This window comes from Anopheles coluzzii, chromosome X (genome assembly GCF_943734685.1).
Source record: "Anopheles coluzzii chromosome X, AcolN3, whole genome shotgun sequence".
Lineage (NCBI taxonomy): Eukaryota > Metazoa > Arthropoda > Insecta > Diptera > Culicidae > Anopheles > Anopheles coluzzii.
This window is the reverse complement of record NC_064669.1, coordinates 21412694-21430788: the sequence shown is the minus strand read 5'-3', so window position 1 is coordinate 21430788 and position 18095 is coordinate 21412694. Positions and strand designations below refer to the sequence as shown.

The 18095-nt window shown below is 37.7% G+C and overlaps 1 protein-coding gene across 5 annotated transcripts in view; it reads right to left on the bottom strand.

The window, feature by feature from the left end:
- Positions 1 to 15580, bottom strand: part of LOC120954133 (uncharacterized) — a 49720-nt gene extending 34140 nt beyond the window's left edge. For 2 of the 5 annotated variants that reach the window (XM_040374621.2, XM_040374624.2), the window contains exons 1-2: positions 15411 to 15580; positions 15003 to 15060 (exon numbers count right to left, since the gene is read on the bottom strand). In XM_040374621.2, coding sequence (XP_040230555.2) covers positions 15003 to 15060; positions 15411 to 15568 — 216 coding nt within the window. In that variant the 5' untranslated portion in view covers positions 15569 to 15580. The other 3 variants (XM_040374622.2, XM_049606635.1, XM_040374623.2) reach the window with 3 other exon arrangements.
- Between the last annotated feature and the right edge of the window lie 2515 nt (positions 15581 to 18095).

Here is an 18095-nt window from a genome sequence, read left to right as displayed (position 1 = left end):
GGTTTTTAACGCACCGTGCACCCGTTGGGCCAAGTTTATGTGTGGTTTGTATGTGTTTGTGTGTGTGTGTATGTGTGTGTATGTGTGTGTGTATGTGTGTGTGCATGTGTGTGTGTGTGTGTGTGTGGATGTATGTTTGAATGTGTAGTGATGTGTGTGTTTGTTTCACAAGTAGGTCGTTTCGTATAGATTTGTAAGTAGCTTTTTTGTGTTTTGGGTTAGGTTTTTGGTGTGATAAGCAGGACCACCGCCCTCGCGATCAGTGTGTTTTCGATATATTAACAATGTTACGGTCTTCTTTCGCCGTGGTCTTCTGAGGACATCCGGTTGACTTGCGCGTTTCGGTTGTCCAAGCGCGTTTCAGTTGTCTAAGCACGTTTCGGTTGTCCGAAGCGCGTTTGCCACAAAAGTGCGCGATCGTTCCATTACGAACTCGATCCCTTTGCGCTTAATGCCAGCAGCAGCCATTCGCTTTTACATATGGCGCTGATAATCGGTACAACGTTTACCTCGACCCATTGTTACTAACATTGCTTGCTTGGACCGTCAAGAACGCGCTGGTTAAAAACTTGGACACGGCTGATCCTGTGCTCTGCCTGCGTTCTACTTCTATACGCGATGAATTACATCGTTGTCGAGCAGCGAAAACATCGCATGGATAAAAACTATCAACGAGTACGCGAGTAAGCGTCTTCCCTTCAAAATCGAGAAAAGAATACTGCCGCGCTCATGAAACAAAACGCCCATTGAAAAGAACAACTGCGCGCCAGCTCAATGCACGCACAAAGTTTACCATTCGCACACAACGTGCAACGCAGAGATGCACGAAGGCCTTTCAATGGTGTGCACTGGAGAAACACCTGTGAGAGAATGCCGAGTTCATTGCTATTGTGCGTGTGTCCATTTCGCACCGGTGTCGCATTCACATTCATGAAACAGCACACCTGCGTTTTCGTCCGAGGAACAAGGGCTGCTGTCGATGCAAACTTTAGTTTTTATCCAAGTGTAAACGCACAATGTTTCACATGATAACACACATAATAAGAATAATTTCAACGCAATATGACATCATGGCAAGCTATGTTTTTCAGACACAAACCCGCGCACTTGCAAATACACATTAAAAAGCACATTCACTTTCTACTACTACACACACACACACACACACAAACACACAAACACACACACACACACACACACTCACACACACACATACACACACAAATACACACATACACACACACAAACACGAGTAACGTGGCAAAACAAGTGCACGGTGCATTGAAAAAAAAGGGTCCTATCTTAATGTCCGTTACTGTACGAGCCGTAGGTATTCGTTGAGAGGATGCAGGGCGAGAGTGCGTAAGGAGCACACTTGTCTCATGAGCAGGATGATGATTGTCTAGCGCGACGAGTGGAACAGGTGAAGCTATGACGGGGGAGCAGCGCTCCAAGAAGGCATAGCATTGGCATCATTGGCAAATAGAAGGTCAAATTGACTTCCGCGTATATTTTTTATGCCAGATAAATGCGGCAAACCGTTTACCGACATTCCATCAAGCAGAGAAACATTTTCACGAGATACACCAGTAGGAATGAAGTGATTAACGCACGATGCAAACACATCCATATCAAGCTCAGATAGACAGAGAGGCGTAACTCGTCTAGTTTTGTGCGCAATCCTCATACTTTTTGATAGTAGATGTTTAGTTGATCGATCGAAGGGATGAGAGAGCGAGATGCGCCGGGAGTGCTCTCGCTGCAAGTTATTAACGGCGAAAGAGAGTCGGACGGATTATGTGTATTAGATGCAGGGTTAGCTTCCATCAATTCGGGTAAAGTCGGTAGTTCATGAGAATCTTCAGCCGGATCAGCCGGTTTACGCTTGCTGAAAGTACTGCGTATAAGGCAAGCTCATAGGGCCATGATCTGGCGAAATAGTGAAATCAGCGTTTCGCAGTTGTGTCGTGTGGTTGATAGAAGGTGGCGAGGAAGGATGATCCGATTCACGATTAATAGGCGCAGAAGGTGCAAGGGATGCTGCAGTAGTGGGTCGCCAAACATTGACGGAGCGGGGATTTAGGTCGATGAACTCCTTAAAAGAGATCCCGCGAGGCCAGGTTGAAGCAGCCAAAGCAATAGCCCGGTGCGAATCCGGTACACCAATTTTAAAAGATACGTAGGAGAGCGTAGAAAGATCCCGGTCGCATCGTACAAGGTTATATACCAAGATGTCGTCTGTCCCTATGTTAGAACAGGCCATTTCGCGGATCGCTTCAATCGGAGTATCAGGAGCAATACGGGAGATAAAGACCCAAGTACGGGGTGGGCGTTCAGGAACGGTCGTAATATTATTGCAGGACAACCCTGTGCCCGATGAAAGCATAGCGCGTGTAACGGTATTGGTAGGCGATGGGTCGGGAGAGCGATCCAACAATCGACGTTTAGAAGAATTCTCACCAACAGCTTGATGGGTGAGCTTAGAGGCCGCAACTGGAATCGTGGTCGTTGAGTGCGTAGCAGGAATCGCAGAATGGTGAGCATTCGATGTAGTGGTATGCGTGGCAAGATGAGAGTTGAGCTTGTTCATTAGTGAGTTGAAGGAAGTGAGAAGCTCACGGTGCATGAGATCAAGCTCCTTGATGCCATGCTTAACTTCATCAAGCGTTGTGAGTAGTGGAGCCTGTGAGTAGTTGCGTTCCATTGAGTGAAAAGCAGTAAGTGAGTCGATGAAATCTTTCACGGAACGAATTGACGATGCTGATTCCTGTTTCATCAAAGCTATCTCGTTTCTAAAACAATCCTGTGAAGAGGAAAGTTCAAGTCGCAAGCCAGCTAATGCCGCCTGCACAGAACGTGAGGAATCGCGGAAATCGGACTGCAACAATTCCAACAGGTAGGCAACGTCACGAGAAAGGCCGTGCGAGAAGCGTAAAGCGTCAACGGCCCGCAAACGCTGAGCACAATCCGCGCAAGCCCAGAATAAATTTTGTGACTTCTTAATATCACGCAGGAGCGGGGTTGAAAGTCCAATGCACTTATCGTGGTAATAGTGTTCACAAAGACCGAAGCACGGAATTGGATCGTTGCTAATAGCACCTTCACATTTCTTACAGATCACAGACGCCATCGCAAAATAGACCAAAGTTCGACTGAACAGTGAGTGATCACAACAACCGCAGGCGGATTGCAATGTTTATATGTTGAACCGTACAATTCACAGGTGCCGCACAAATTTGTGATACGTGAACGCGCGAGTGTAAATTAACCGAACTAAAACAATTCAAGCCTTAATCAACAAGAAAATCGCGGTAAAAAATTATCTTGGAAATAGGAGAGTGAGAGAGCACAACCAGCCGCTTTGAGTGACAAGTGACAAGTGTCTATCATGTCGCGATCCCCCACCCCGCCCGGCGCTAGGGATGAGGATGCTACAAGAAAGCTGAACCAACCGTTCTACCGATAAGGTAGTCGTAATCGATCATGAGTGGGTGCGTGCTGGCGTGCGCGCTTTCATGCTCGCGGGCGCGCGTACGTGCGTGTGTGTGTGCGTGCGTGCGTGCTGGTGTGCGCGCGTTCATGCATGTGTGCGCGCGTGTGTGTGTGTGTGTGTGTGTGTGTGTGTGTGTGTGTGTGTGTGTGTGTGTGCGCGCGCGGGCGTGTTTGTGTGTGAGTTTGCGCGCGCGTGTTTGTGTGTTTGTGTGTGTGCGTGCGTTTGGAAACCCCAAAACTATTTGATTCTGATGCGTACATTTTCATCCGCTGCGGCTACAAAATACCACGCATTTTCGATCTCGCTATCTCGAGAGACAACACAACCATTGGCATTGGCATCTTTGCGATCGGCTCTGCTGTTGGGGGTATTAAAAAGACACATGATTTAAGCAAACGTGCGTGTGATTTGTTGCACATTTATTTCTAATTCAGCTAGCGGACGCAAGTGGAAACAACATTTTGAATTGAATCCATACAAAAGAGGATTCTGGATTTGTTTATTACGGTGCGCGTATGGTGCTGCACCTTTCCGTCCAGAATCTGGTGGCTTGTTGGTTTGGAGTAGTTATCATGACGCCGATTGACCGGCATTGCCTTGGAATGGGTTCGGATCGGTAGGTTCATGTTTTGGTCGAATGCATTCCGTGCATTTGTCGCGCCACAGCGGTAGCCTGGCAGCAAAAAAGTCAAGACAAACTTTTCCCCGGGTGTGGACTGCTACGCTAAGTTCTTTTTATTATTACTATTATTATTATTGGCGTAATAGCCAACGCAATCATGCCGGCCTTTTCAGGACTTGAGTACCACGCAGCCGGAGCCGGTGACTAACCCCTTGCTCCGGTGGACGGTTCATACGCGGTTAGAACCCACGACGGGCATGCTGTTAAGATGTGCGGAACGATAGCGGTGCCGCGGGACCGCTCCTATCCAGCGTGCAACTTGCATACTGCCACACTGTCTCCTGCCCGATGCATACGCTGCAGGCAGGGGGAAGAATGCACCTCCACGATAAAAAAACCCCAGTCATGAACCAGCGGTTGACCTAACGGTAGGCGGACTAGGCGGTCGCCGAAGATCTCTAGTCTGTAGTATGCCGTATGTCTATCAGTGGACAGATTATTAGCGACAAGGGCCCCGGGAAAGATGGTCGTTAGGGCTCCGTGGCTGGAGAACCATTTGCACCTCCCCTCCCCCTATGGCGACTACAATTTTAGGGCCTGTGATCGATGATCGTAGGAGTCCCATGGCCACCCCCTCCCCTCATCCGCTGGCAATTTAAGTATACTGTCCAATCTTTCAACATCTGTGTGTCAGTACCCCCTCCTCAGGGGCCTCAATTCGTCTTTCCGCCTTTCATGAACACCTTCCTTTCTTTGACCGATGGATCATAACATTCCGGAAGAAATTACTTTTGGCGACAGTTTTGCATACACACATGCGCAGGATGCTCTGCATATCTATGTAATCCACAACAGACGAAAGCAAAAGCTTAGTGTTAGAAACGTGTTAGAGCGAATTATGGTTCTGCGCGTTGCACAGCAAACCCTCCATCGTGCGCTAGCGATTTCGTAATCAGTTTTACATTGCATCGATTAAACTCATTGCGCTTTTTTGGTTTGATTTGTAAAAATGCAACTTCATCGCCGCAATGTGTATGAACGGTTTTTTAAGCGCCACAGCAACTCATGAGCATTGTCCACACGCGAGAAAGAGATAGCGCTATGGAGGGAAAAAGCACGGACGACGGCTGACAGCGATTGGCCGTCTGACGCACCAACACATTCAAACCTTCGACAGCGCGCTCAGGCGAGGGGTATGAGGCGGAGCCAGGTGCGGGCAGCTCGACGAGCTGGTCGACAAATTTACCGTTGGAGAGAAAAGAAAGGCACACAAAAACCTTTTTTTACTGAACTTCAGTAAAATTTTACTGAAATTTTTTTAACTGAAGTTTCAGTAATCCTTTCAGTAAAAAGAATGTTTACTGAATCATTCAGTAATGTCCGGTGGTCACCAAAATGACAGCTCGTTTACTGAAATCCCAGTAAAGCCATTCTCATATTACTGATTTTTCAGTAGTTGGTAGCGATTAAAAAATGACGAAATACTTCTTTTAAATTGAGTTTTTATTGATGCACAGATATTGCCAGTCGCTCAGTTCATATTAATACATGTTTCGTGTTGTTTTATATAGTTTTTATACTGTATTTCACCACCGCAAGTGTAGATGGTTCAGTAAGCGCTCACAGACACCACGCAATTTCAGCAAGCACAGTGGATTGTAGCAAACATTTTACACACCAACACGACTGCCAATTCTTTTAAATTAATCCCGTAAGCCGAAATATCACCTGAAATTTCACCAGGGTGCCTGTAAGCGCCTACAAAATCAACTTTTTGCACATCACGAGCAAGTAGGTACCGCATTGTTTTGTTTTGATGTTCTAACTGACAGGTCGATTTGACAGAATGAATTGCTGCATTTTCAGTAATTTGTTTTACTGATATCCAGTGAAACGACTAATTTGACACTTATTTTACTGATTTTCAGTAAAATGTGTATTACTGAAATGCATTCAGTAAATTGTTTTGCTGAAAGTCAGTAAAAACATGACATTCATACTGAAAATCAGTAAAATATTCTATTACTGAACCGTTTCAGTAAAAAACTTTACTGAAGCAGGATGAGAAAATTTGCTGTGCATGATAAAATTCTCAGAACGCCAAACGCCTTCCGTCGCTTTGCGCAGCGGGGCGTAATAGATTTATGATTAAGTTCTTTTTACACGTGGTCAATTTTCTGAAAAGCGCCCTCTACCTTACGCTAGGCGTACTAAGGGTGACGCGTTACCATTACGCTTGCCGTAACAATATTACTTAGTGAATTTCCATAATTTGAATAGAATTATAGGGTCCAAATATGTTGCAGAAAATAATACTGTTATCGATTATCCAAAGGAAGCTATTATTATTCATGCCATTACAATTCCTTTCAGTAAATATTTTCCATCACAAAGAATGTACAATCATTTAATTACAATCAATACAATACAGAATGGTGAATGGTTTGTACCATCATTTCAAACTCTTTACAAAGGGTGTTTAATTAAGCCAGGTTTATATAAAGCCGAAAAGGGTAAATCAACGGTTAACGTTTTAAGTTTACGTAAAAAACACCCTCAAGACATAAGAACATTCGATCTTAAAGTAAACAATTACGAAACTATTACACCTATTCCAATACGCGATTGTAAAAAATTAGATAAACACATAATAGCATCTTTAATCCGAACAGAACATCTTACAATATTGGAAAAAGAATGTTTGTTGAATACAATTATTCAAAATTCTTCGGTGTTATTGAAAGAAGGTGAGAAGCTTTCCTCTACAAGTGTAATCCAACACAAAATAGTTACAAAAGATAACGAACCAACGTAATCGAAATCTTACCAATTTCCTCATCATTTCAAATCAGAAGTAGATAAACACATTCAAGAAATGCTTGATAGTGAAATAATTGTTCACTCGTCTAGCCCATACTCTTCGCCAATTTGGGTGGTACCGAAAAAGAACGACGCCTCAGGGAAAAAGAAAATAAGGGTCGTTATAGATTATCGCAAACTAAATGAAAAAACTATAAGCGATCGGTACCCTATCCCACAAATCGATGAGATTCTTGACAAATTAGGAAAGTCAACCTATTTTACTACGTTAGTCTGGTTTTCATCAGATTAGAATGGATCCCGCTTATCAAGCAAAGACGGCATTTTCCACTGGACAGGGTCATTTTGAATTTACCAGAATGCCATTTGGCTTAAAAAATGCACCTGCAACCTTCCAACGAATGATGAACCATATTCTTACTGGTCTCATTGGTTCCATTTGTTTCGTCTATTTGGATGAGATCATTGTAATTGGTAGTAATTTAGATTCCCATATGAAAAATTTGGATGTAGTTCTCAAAAGGTTAGCAAATTTCAATTTAAAAATACAATTAGATAAGTGTGAATTTCTTAAAAGAGAATCATATTTTCTAGGGCACATAATAACTTCAGAAGAGGTTAAGCGTAATCCAGAAATTATAAATAAAATCTTGGGTTGGAAATTGCCAACAACACAAAAGGAATTAAAACAGTTTTTAGGATTAACTGGTTACTATCGAAAATTTATTAAAGACTATTCGAAAATTACAAAACCCTTATCTAGCTGTTTAAAAAAATACTCAATAGTAAATTTTGAAAACGAACATTTTCAAAAAGCTTTTATTGAACTTAAAAATATCATAACTTCAGACCAGGTTTTAGCATATCCTAACTTTGATTTACCGTTCATATTAACCACCGATGCGAGCAACTACGCACTAGGTGCTGTTTTGTCGCAATTTCAAGACAGTAAAGAAAGACCGACAGCTTTTGCCAGCAGAACGCTTAACAAAACAGAATGTAATTATTCAGCTACGGAGAAGGAAGCCCTGGCTATAATTTGGTCTATAAGGAAGTATAAACCATATTTATATGGAAACAAGTTTACCTTAGTAACGGATCATAAACCGTTAGTGTTCATTAAAACGTCGTTTAAAAACTCAAAAATACTCAACTGGCGATTAGAGTTAGAGGATTACGATTATGAAGTGAAGTACAAACAAGAAAAAACTAACATTGTAGCTGACGCGCTTAGTCGAATACCACAAGAAATTAACGCTAATGAAACATCAACACAAAATTCTTTGTTTGTTCAGAGGCACTCCTTGGAAACTAATAGACCTGAAAGCACTATTTCTGATGGGACCAATCATTCAGCCGATGATTCAAGCGATCATTTCATCCACATATCAGAAAGGCCTATTAACTATTATAGAAATCAGTTGATTTTCAAAATGTCCGATGCAGGCGCATCGATGGTAACGGAAACACCCTTCCGGAATTTTCTAAGAACAATAGTAACAAAAAGTAGATTTGAAACAGAAGATATTATATTTCATTTACAAAATATCCATAATGGCAAACAAACAGCGATTCTAGCACCAGAAACAATGATTCAGCTAATACAAGAAACGTTTAAAAATAATTTCTCAATCAAAGGCCATTTTGTAATGACACAAACTATAGTCGAAGATGTTTCTGATGTTCAAAGACAAGATTTTCTTATATCTACAGAACACGAAAAAGCACATCGCGGAATTTGAGAAGTTGATAGTAAACTTAGGCGTGCTTATTTCTTCGAGTATGCAAAAGCAGATCAAACAATTTATAAACAACTGCAAAATTTGTAAATTTCACAAGTATGAGCGCAAACCATACAACATAAAGATATTTCCGCGACCAATAACTAGTAAATCCTTAGAAAGGATTCAAATGGATATTTACATTACTAGCAATGTGAACTTTTTGTCTTTGATAGACTCGTTTTCAAAACATCTTCAAATGTTTCATATAAAGAACAAAAATATTGTACAGGTACAGAGAAAGCTTTCCCAATAATTTGCTCAATACGGTATACCGAAAGAGATTATAACTGACCACGAAACAGCTTTCAGATCAACCCAACTGAAAAATTATGTGTAGTATTTAAATAAGCTTCATGTTCAGAATCGAATGGGCTGATCGAAAAAACACATAGCACAATTACCGAAATTCACAATACCAACAAACACAAATATGAAGGCTATGACATAAAATCCACTATAAGAATAGCAGAAGCGTTATATAATGATACTATTCATTCATCTACTAAATTGACTCCAAATGAACTGACATTTAATCAGACAAACAACAATAATCCAGCACAGATTTTAGAAACATCCAACCAACTTTTTACCGAAGCCAAACGCAACTTTGAAAATGCAGTAAAGAGACAATTGAACCAAAACAACAAGAAAACATCTCCACCACTCATTCATGAATCAACGGAGGTATTTGTAATTCCAAACATAAGAACAAAACCCCAACCACGAGCAAACAAAACTACAGCCAATAACGTAAAAGAAGGGCGTTTTGAAAACAGTAGAAGACATAAAGGAAAAAAAGACATAAAGGAAAGATCAAACGATTAAGAAACTGAAAACAATTAAACGACTTAATAATTTTCCATAATAATTATAAATTTACAGTTGAATTTTGATTACAATCAATTAATTTGAATTACGATAAAGTTGTAATAATTCCAAGATTTTATAATATGTTCCGTTTTTCGATTAGTAAAACCTTGAACACCAGCTGACAAAGGTATCTTTCTTCTTGATATTTGATATTTTTAAGTTCTTAGCCCCGGAGGAGTTATATGCCAATAGGTAGGCATATCAACGCTGCACCGTAGAAGAGGACGTTGTCGTAACCGTTAGCCACGCTCTCTTTTGTGCGAACTGTGAACGAATAAAGACCTCATCGACCCTTTACTCATCATTTATATAATATATAATATATAATAAATCATCCTTTATATAATTTATAATATATAATATATATAAATATATATATATATATATATATATATATATATATATATATATATATATATATATATATATATATATATATATATATATATATATATATATATATATATATATATATATATATATATATATCCGTATATATAAATTATATAAATGATGATATATTATATATTATATATTATATAAATGATGAGTAAAGGCTCGATGACGTCTTTATTCGTTCACAGTTCGCACAAAAGAGAGCGTGGCTAACGGTTACGACGAACGGCCGAACCGATCTTAGCTAACACACACGTACACACGTTCGCTTAACAGTGTCGTACGTAGTGGCGGATTTAACGGTACGCGGACTGAGCGGCCGCGGGGGGCCCCGTCTATTTAGGGGCCTCGTGGATGGTAATTACAGCATATACAACAATGTGTACAGTACTCTCATCGAGAACTTTTGTGTCCAATAGGGGCCCCATGGACGAAGAAGCTCATACTTGGTGTTTGGTACATGGTGTCTAAAAATGATATCGAGCTAGCCCTTTATTATATCGTTTCATAGACTTGAACAAACGATCAAGTTTAATTCATAATTCGTTGTTAGGCAGTGTGTTTGATCGTCGTCAAGAAGTTTGTGATCTAGGCGTTACTGTGGACTTTAGTTTAAATTTCCGTTTATAGGTTGACAACACTGTTAACAAGGCATACAAGATGCTAGGTTTTATTTTTCGACAATTCCGATAATGTAGTAATGTCTTAAGTCTTATTTGTATATTTGTATATTTATTAATGATCGACGGACCTCATAAGCCCTCTCGATATATGTAAGGGTACAAGAGGAATATAACATAAATAGTCACACGCTTTACAATAACACAATAATAACAACAATAACAATAACAAGGACGCTAAAGATGCTGGCGAGAGGCGCGAAGTAAATTAATGCGACTCAACACATTATGTCGTTGTTTATTTGTCTTGTGCGCACGTGGGTGAAGTACTGCTCAGTACTTTGGTTCCCGAATTGCACTACGATGATTAACACAATAGAGGCAATACAACGGAAGTTTACAAGACTTGCTGTAAAATACGACCAATTCAGAGGAGTCACAACCATGGCAAGTTATCGCTCACGTTACCTTCTGCATGGCCTACAGACGCTCGAGCACCGTTTTAAGGAAAGAAATGTGTGTTTGATGCTAAAATATAAAAAAAAAAAACGAATTATACGTTGTCTATTAGAGAAAAGCAGCATCTGCGTGCCTTCGAGACCTCTTCGCTCTCGTAACTTGCTTGTTGATGAGAGCTGGCGTGTATTATATGGATACATTGAGCCATTACTAGCTATGCTAAGGCAATGCAATATATGGTTTTATCACTTTGATTTTAATTTATTAACGGGTTAACGACCAACACATTTAAAGAGAATATTTTATTAATTTCCAATTTTGGCGACACCGGATTAAGGCAGATGTCGATCTCGAGAATCCCCCCCCCCTCCCCCGGCCAGCAAACCGTTACGGTGAGTTTGATTCATAGCCAATTGTAATATTCTCCCCCCCCCCCCCCCCCTCGACACCAACAGGGGACCTCAACTCCTTTTACCGCTTATATATAAATATATTCGTTCTTTTGTTTTTAATCGATGAACAATCTTCTTCTTCATCTTTGGCTCAACAACCGATGTCGGTCAAGGCCTGCCTGTACCCACTTGTGGGCTTGGCTTTCAGTGACTAATTGATTCCCCCCATAGAAGGATAGTCAGTCGTACGTATGGCGGCGCGGTCTATTTGGGGATTGCATCCATGACGGGCATGTTGTTAAGTCGTACGAGTTGACGACTGTGCTACGAGACCGGCTATTGATGAATTGATGAACAATAACGTGATAGTAAATGGAGTGCTTTGGCAATAAATAAAATTCTAGTTTTAATAGATATCTGATCACAATTCAAACGACAAGATACTGGGTTTCCCACGATTCGTTGGTTCCCATCAATTTTTGGTTGGTTCCCATATTTGGTTGCTAGACGTAGAGAGCGACAATTTCTCGTGCAACGGTTATCACTTTTTTATCGCGATGAACGGTGTAATAATAATTGATTTCTTCAGCATTCGTTTCAACTCGTCTCAAGCTGGATTGAGTGTGATAGTTCTTTGCGATGTGGTGGAAATCGATTTTAATCATCATGGTTAAAAACTGAAATTTAATTATAAAGCAAATACACCATGAAACGGCTGTTGAAAAACATCATGTAATCTTTGAATATTTTTTTGCATATTGAATATCGACCGTGAATTTCACAGCAGTACGAATCCTGATATAGATTAATTGCTTATGAATTCAATAATGATTAGTGTTCATGTAATACAGCACCTACCACAACTATAATCATTTTTCGTCAGTCATTTTTCGCGATTTGCGGAAAATCCGTGAGAGATAAAAAAAGATAAAAACAGTGAATGTGATGTGTAGAATACTATTTCACATTTTCGTGTATTTTTTTTCAAAGTTTTTAAAACGTTTTTACACGAATTATTACGAAAAAAAAGTGCTGGTCGTACCATAACTATAAAGACACCTCGAAATACTGTTATTTGTTTTGCTAACTAACGTATGGAAGAATCGTTCCAAAATATAAATATAACAGTCTACAAAGGTTTAACTACAAAAATCGCGAAAAACGACTGTCCATATAGTTGTGGTAGGCACTGTATGTGTTGTCAATGATAATCGTATTACTCAAGGTAAATTCAAAATCAACCGAAATTTCATTGATAGTGAAAACATTCTTCCACTTCCTATTTCTTCCGGCCATATACATACTTATTCACACTTTACGGACCAGAGAATGGTTCAGTAAGATAGTCATTGTTTTGCTTGTTTACCTGTTCCACTTTTACAGATAGGCACAAGTGCGCTAAAAATAACGGATTCCTCAATGTGTATAGTTACTCTGCAATAATGCTTTTTCCGAAAGAGGAATTGTAGAAAAGGAAAGTTTTACACAAAACCTTGTACTGCACGATGACCCACAAACGTCGACGTGAAACACTTTTCCCAAATAGGCAGAAAAATCAAAATAAATGGATGTTACTAGTGACCCAGAAACCCTCCTCTAATTAATCGTTCCTCTTCAAAAACGAAATCAAATAGGGAACAATACGCACTCGGGGAAGGTTATAGTAAATATGATGGTCGATAAAAAAAAACAACTGAAGAAGATGCAGATAACTCGCACTCTGCACTTTCTTCTTGGCTCATTGTTGATTCCATTTTCTATCAATTTATGGTGTCTTCGCCATTACAGCAAACAATGTAACTAGCACAAATGATTACCATCGGCCTTTTCCATTATGTTTTGAAACTTTTCTTATCTAATTGTGCCATCTTTACCATATTCAAAACGTTTTTTAAACTATAAGTATTTGATTCACATAGCTTGAAGCTGGATGGAGCCGATGGATTACTAACTTGAGAATCGTTACTCATGTTAACCTACTTTTCATTGATTTGTATTTACTCAGTACATGTGTTGCATACATGCCAAATATCTTTTTTTGCCTATTATTTCGAAGTAGAAAGTAGAGAATATATTTATAAAACACAATGAATATTTTTACCTCTTTCAGAAGTTTCTCACACTACTGTGTAAAAAGTAGGCTTTGATTTTGTATAAAAGTTATTACGCATTGTAGTTGGTATTCTAAGGAGACTTTGCTTATTCTTTGAAAAGTAGTAAATTAATTTCTTGAAATTGATAAGTAGGTTGATTTATTAAAATAGTTACTTTTCAATATTCCAGAAATCATCGAGATTGATCCGTTGCAGTGACTTGCTCGTTATACGCATATCTAATTATGCGGGAAGTTATTTTCCATATAATTTCTATGAAAAGATTAATAATTGGTTCCAGGACGACAAATGTGTTGGTATAAAGAGTATATATGATACGAGATTATATAGTATAAGGAATATATATGAGCTAAAGGACATAATAAGCAGCTATCAAACTGGGACTATATATGTACTTCAATTTTTTGTTCGCCATAATTATTCATCCATTTTTGAAAAATTGTCGAAATGTCAATTGTTTTGATTTTTTTCAGCATATCTCGCAAATGAGTAAATTCATTTTGTCGTTCAAGTCATGAGACACATCAGAAAACAGTTTGAAATCGCTGCACCTCAAAATAATAATGTTAAATCGCCTTTCATCGGCTAATGTCAAGGAAAAGTATCTTATTCAGAAGTTATATTTGTCGTACTATAGATATATTGTGTTGTGATAACGATTTAAAATAGATTTATAATAACCAAACTCCCATCTGCCTCAGCCTAAACCAAAAATAAAAAAATTCTCATAGATAACCGAACGTGATTGGGATAAACATCATCAAGTGAATCAAGAAGAGAAATGATGTTGCTTATTATGCGAGATCCAATTCGTTAAGAGAGATATTTATTGAGCATTTAGATATGCTTGTTATTGAAAAAACGTTAGTGATACAAGTTACGATGGACATTCCACTGTTAAGCAATATTTGTTCGCACAAAATAATTATTTGTAAGATTTCAAGCAAGCTTTCATGAGCACAAGCACAAGCAAGTTGTCGAAAAGGGTCTAAAATGTTGTTATGGTTACAATAAAAGTAAGAAATATAGTAAAAAAATTCATAATAATTGAATTTTTTAAAACAAATAAAATCATGAGATATTAAAACAAACAGATAATTGAAATAGTAAAATAAAATAATATTAATTACAAAAATAATAATAAAATATTAAGATTGTTATTTTCATATTAATTTTACATAAAATCTATTTTTAAATTATAATATAATAAAATCATGATGCTTATTCCCTCCAGAAACATTTTGAATCAATGCTAAAATTATATTTAAAAAATGGACTAATCAAAATAATTGAAACAAACATAATTAAAGTGATTCTAAAAGTAAAAATAAAAAACTCTCACAATAATCACATTAATGCTTTAATCACAAAGTCATTCTCCTTGCACACTATGATTTTTCCAACACTATAGTTATAGTTGTCTAACACGAACCTTTGTTGGTGGCGTAAATTTGACGATACGATTTGATATAGAGTTGATTGAAGAAAGCCTGTTGATTTTGAATTTGTAGACTGTAAGTTTATTGCATATATATATATATATATATATATATATATATATATATATATATATATATATATATATATATATATATAAATAAATATATATTTATATATATATATATATATATATATATATATATATATATATATATATATATATATATATATATATATATATATATATATAAATAAATATATATTTATATATATATATATATATATATATATATATATTGATTACTTATTCTTATTTGGAATAACTTTGCACCACTTTTTTGATGACTTTTTTCGTTTAAGACTTTCTTCATTTTACACAAATAGTATTGATTTTACTCACTGATGCACTGATTTCAACACCGTATGCACTGTATACTTCAGCGTCTCCGACACCTGCACTGCATGGAATGGTAATCTGACCAAAACTAAGCTTTTTTCCGCACTTCCGATCGGTTTTATAGCCTTGCTTCCATACTGCTTACCCGTTCTGCTAACCATTTCCTATTCAACCTACCAAACCAATGTTATTATTACTCGTCAATTTTTTCCTATTTCTTCTACAATATGCTCGCACTCAACTACCCCCGTTTTCTCGATCACTAGCTTTAGGATACAAACCGGTAAACGATTGAAAATTGTGAGACTACTTTAAATTTTTTAAACTCATAAGATTTTGCCGTTTCGTGCACTTATTTCCGCTTTTCCTTTCATATTTTTTTCATTTATGGTTTCTCAGCATTTTTGCCTCTTCTTTCTGTGTTTTCTTGTTATGTTTTCGTCGTTTCTTTTTCATCTTGAGTGAATAGCACTAGCTTCATGAGACCATGTTTCCAAGCTGTTTATCTCTTTCCGTTTCTATTCAACGACATAAATAGCTACAAGAATGTGAAGCAAGATGCCCATGATAAAGATGCTGCTCTATATTTCACATAGTAAAAAATAAAATGAAAAATTTACACATTTTCAATGAAATTTTATTTTGGTTTTAGTGCATAGAAAAAGTGTTTTTATTTTTTTATATCCTTTTTTCGTATTTTTGAATACTTAACTACGTTAGGTTTTTCGTTAAATAGACTCAGCTTACTAAACGTATCTCCAGAAATTGTACGTAACGTTCATGGTTTTCTGAGCATGACTACTTGGATCATGTCAAGTGCGTTGCGCTAAATTCAAGAAATAGAGGATAAAGGAAAAAACAACCATACTACGAATAGAAAAAAGGGGAGCGCAATCGAAGGGGGAAAGGTGCATTTGAAAGAGTTGGTAAGAATAATGCTCGCAAAACACGGCAATATAACGAGCATTATATTTTCAAATCCAAAAGTAAGCGACTTGTAGTTGTTGACTTATTGAACAAATGTGTAAAATACTTAACTTTGATCTTAAATTATAATCGATTAATTAAACTTTTATGAAAAACAATCATGTTATGACACAATTCATGAACCGTATTGCTTTAAATAACAGAGATTTAAGGCCTGTAATATTTCCGTATTAATTAAATTTTTATCGGTCAAACCCCTATATAACTAACTTTATTTATACAAACTTTCTTCATTTGAGGAAAAAAAAACTTTCCAATCTTACTCCAAACATTTCAAAAATTCATGAATTTACAGGGATATTTTGATTCATATTCCGGACAGTATCGAGCTCATGTTTCAAATTACGAACGTGTCTATTCAAATTCTAAACAGCTTCCAAATTTCGTCTTCTTCTTCTTCTTCTTCTTCTTCTTCTTCTTCTTCTTCTTCTTCTTCTTCTTTTTCTTCTTCTTCTTCTTCTTCTTCTTCTTCTTCTTCTTTTTCTTCTTCTTCTTCTTCTTTTTCTTCTGGCTCAACAACCGTTGTCGGTCAAGGCCTGCCTGTACCACTCATGGGATTTATTTTCAATGACTTATCGAAGAAATAACGATGGCATCGGTTTGAAGTAAAACTGATAATAAGTGATGTAGTGATGAACTGAATGAGAAAATATATTTATTTACTGTGTCATCAAGCCCTACTAGGGGTCAAAAACCATTCTTATTGAAACTAGTACATCATGGTAATCATCTAAAAATGTAAAAATACCATGGCCAGGGTCAAAATGTAAAGAAATTAAATAATAACGCGATGAATATCCGGAATATCAAGCGGTCCGTAATTTGAATCAGAACGGTATGTTCAAAACCAGGAAAACTTGGGCTGTTGCGTACGACCTCATTTTGAAGTAAAAGCATATATGCGGATGTAGCGAAGTAAAACACTTCAAATTAAAACACTTCAAGTTAAAACAAAGTTCAAGCAATAGCGCGCGCTTCAGAAACGTAACAAACATAAACAGGTAGTCAACCGTTCTCATGGTTCAAACGAGGAAGTAACTTTACGCAATTCATAAACCATAGGTACATGTCGCATTAAGTATAAATAAAACTTGTTATCAAAATAGTTATAATTACAGTTAGCTGATCTATATGCGGTCAGCAACTACATAGCATATAATAGATGAGAACCTAAATAAAGTAAGGGCATTCGAACACAAACCTCAGAATCGCTCGTTTCTTAATAGTCGGAGGCACTTACCGGTCGACGAAGGAAAAATATACCCTACTCGGTGTAAAGCACCGGCATTGGGCGCTGCGACGGAGCAACACTTCCGCCAGCAGCATTATGGACGATTCTTAAGAAACCGGTACAGGACCCGAAAAGTGGAGGCGTAAACCCAAAAATCTGAAATCTTTACGTCTAAAAGATTTCGTGTCGTGTAGCCGCGATTTGAGCACCAGCAAGCGGTAATTTTTAGTTTCCGTGCTGCTTTCAAAAAGATTTCGGATGAGATTTCAACTCGCGGAGCTCCCGGATAAACAATTGCTGTACATAAAATAAGAACCATCAATCAAAAAAGGAAAATGGCCATCAAAAAGGACATGGTTCGAGTCCCAACTTAAAGTCTCTGATAGAATACAAGTGGACAAGTTTTAACACGTTGAGTGCCAGACCATTTTTGTCGATGTTTCGCTGAGGCCAAAATCTGTTTGTTTTCA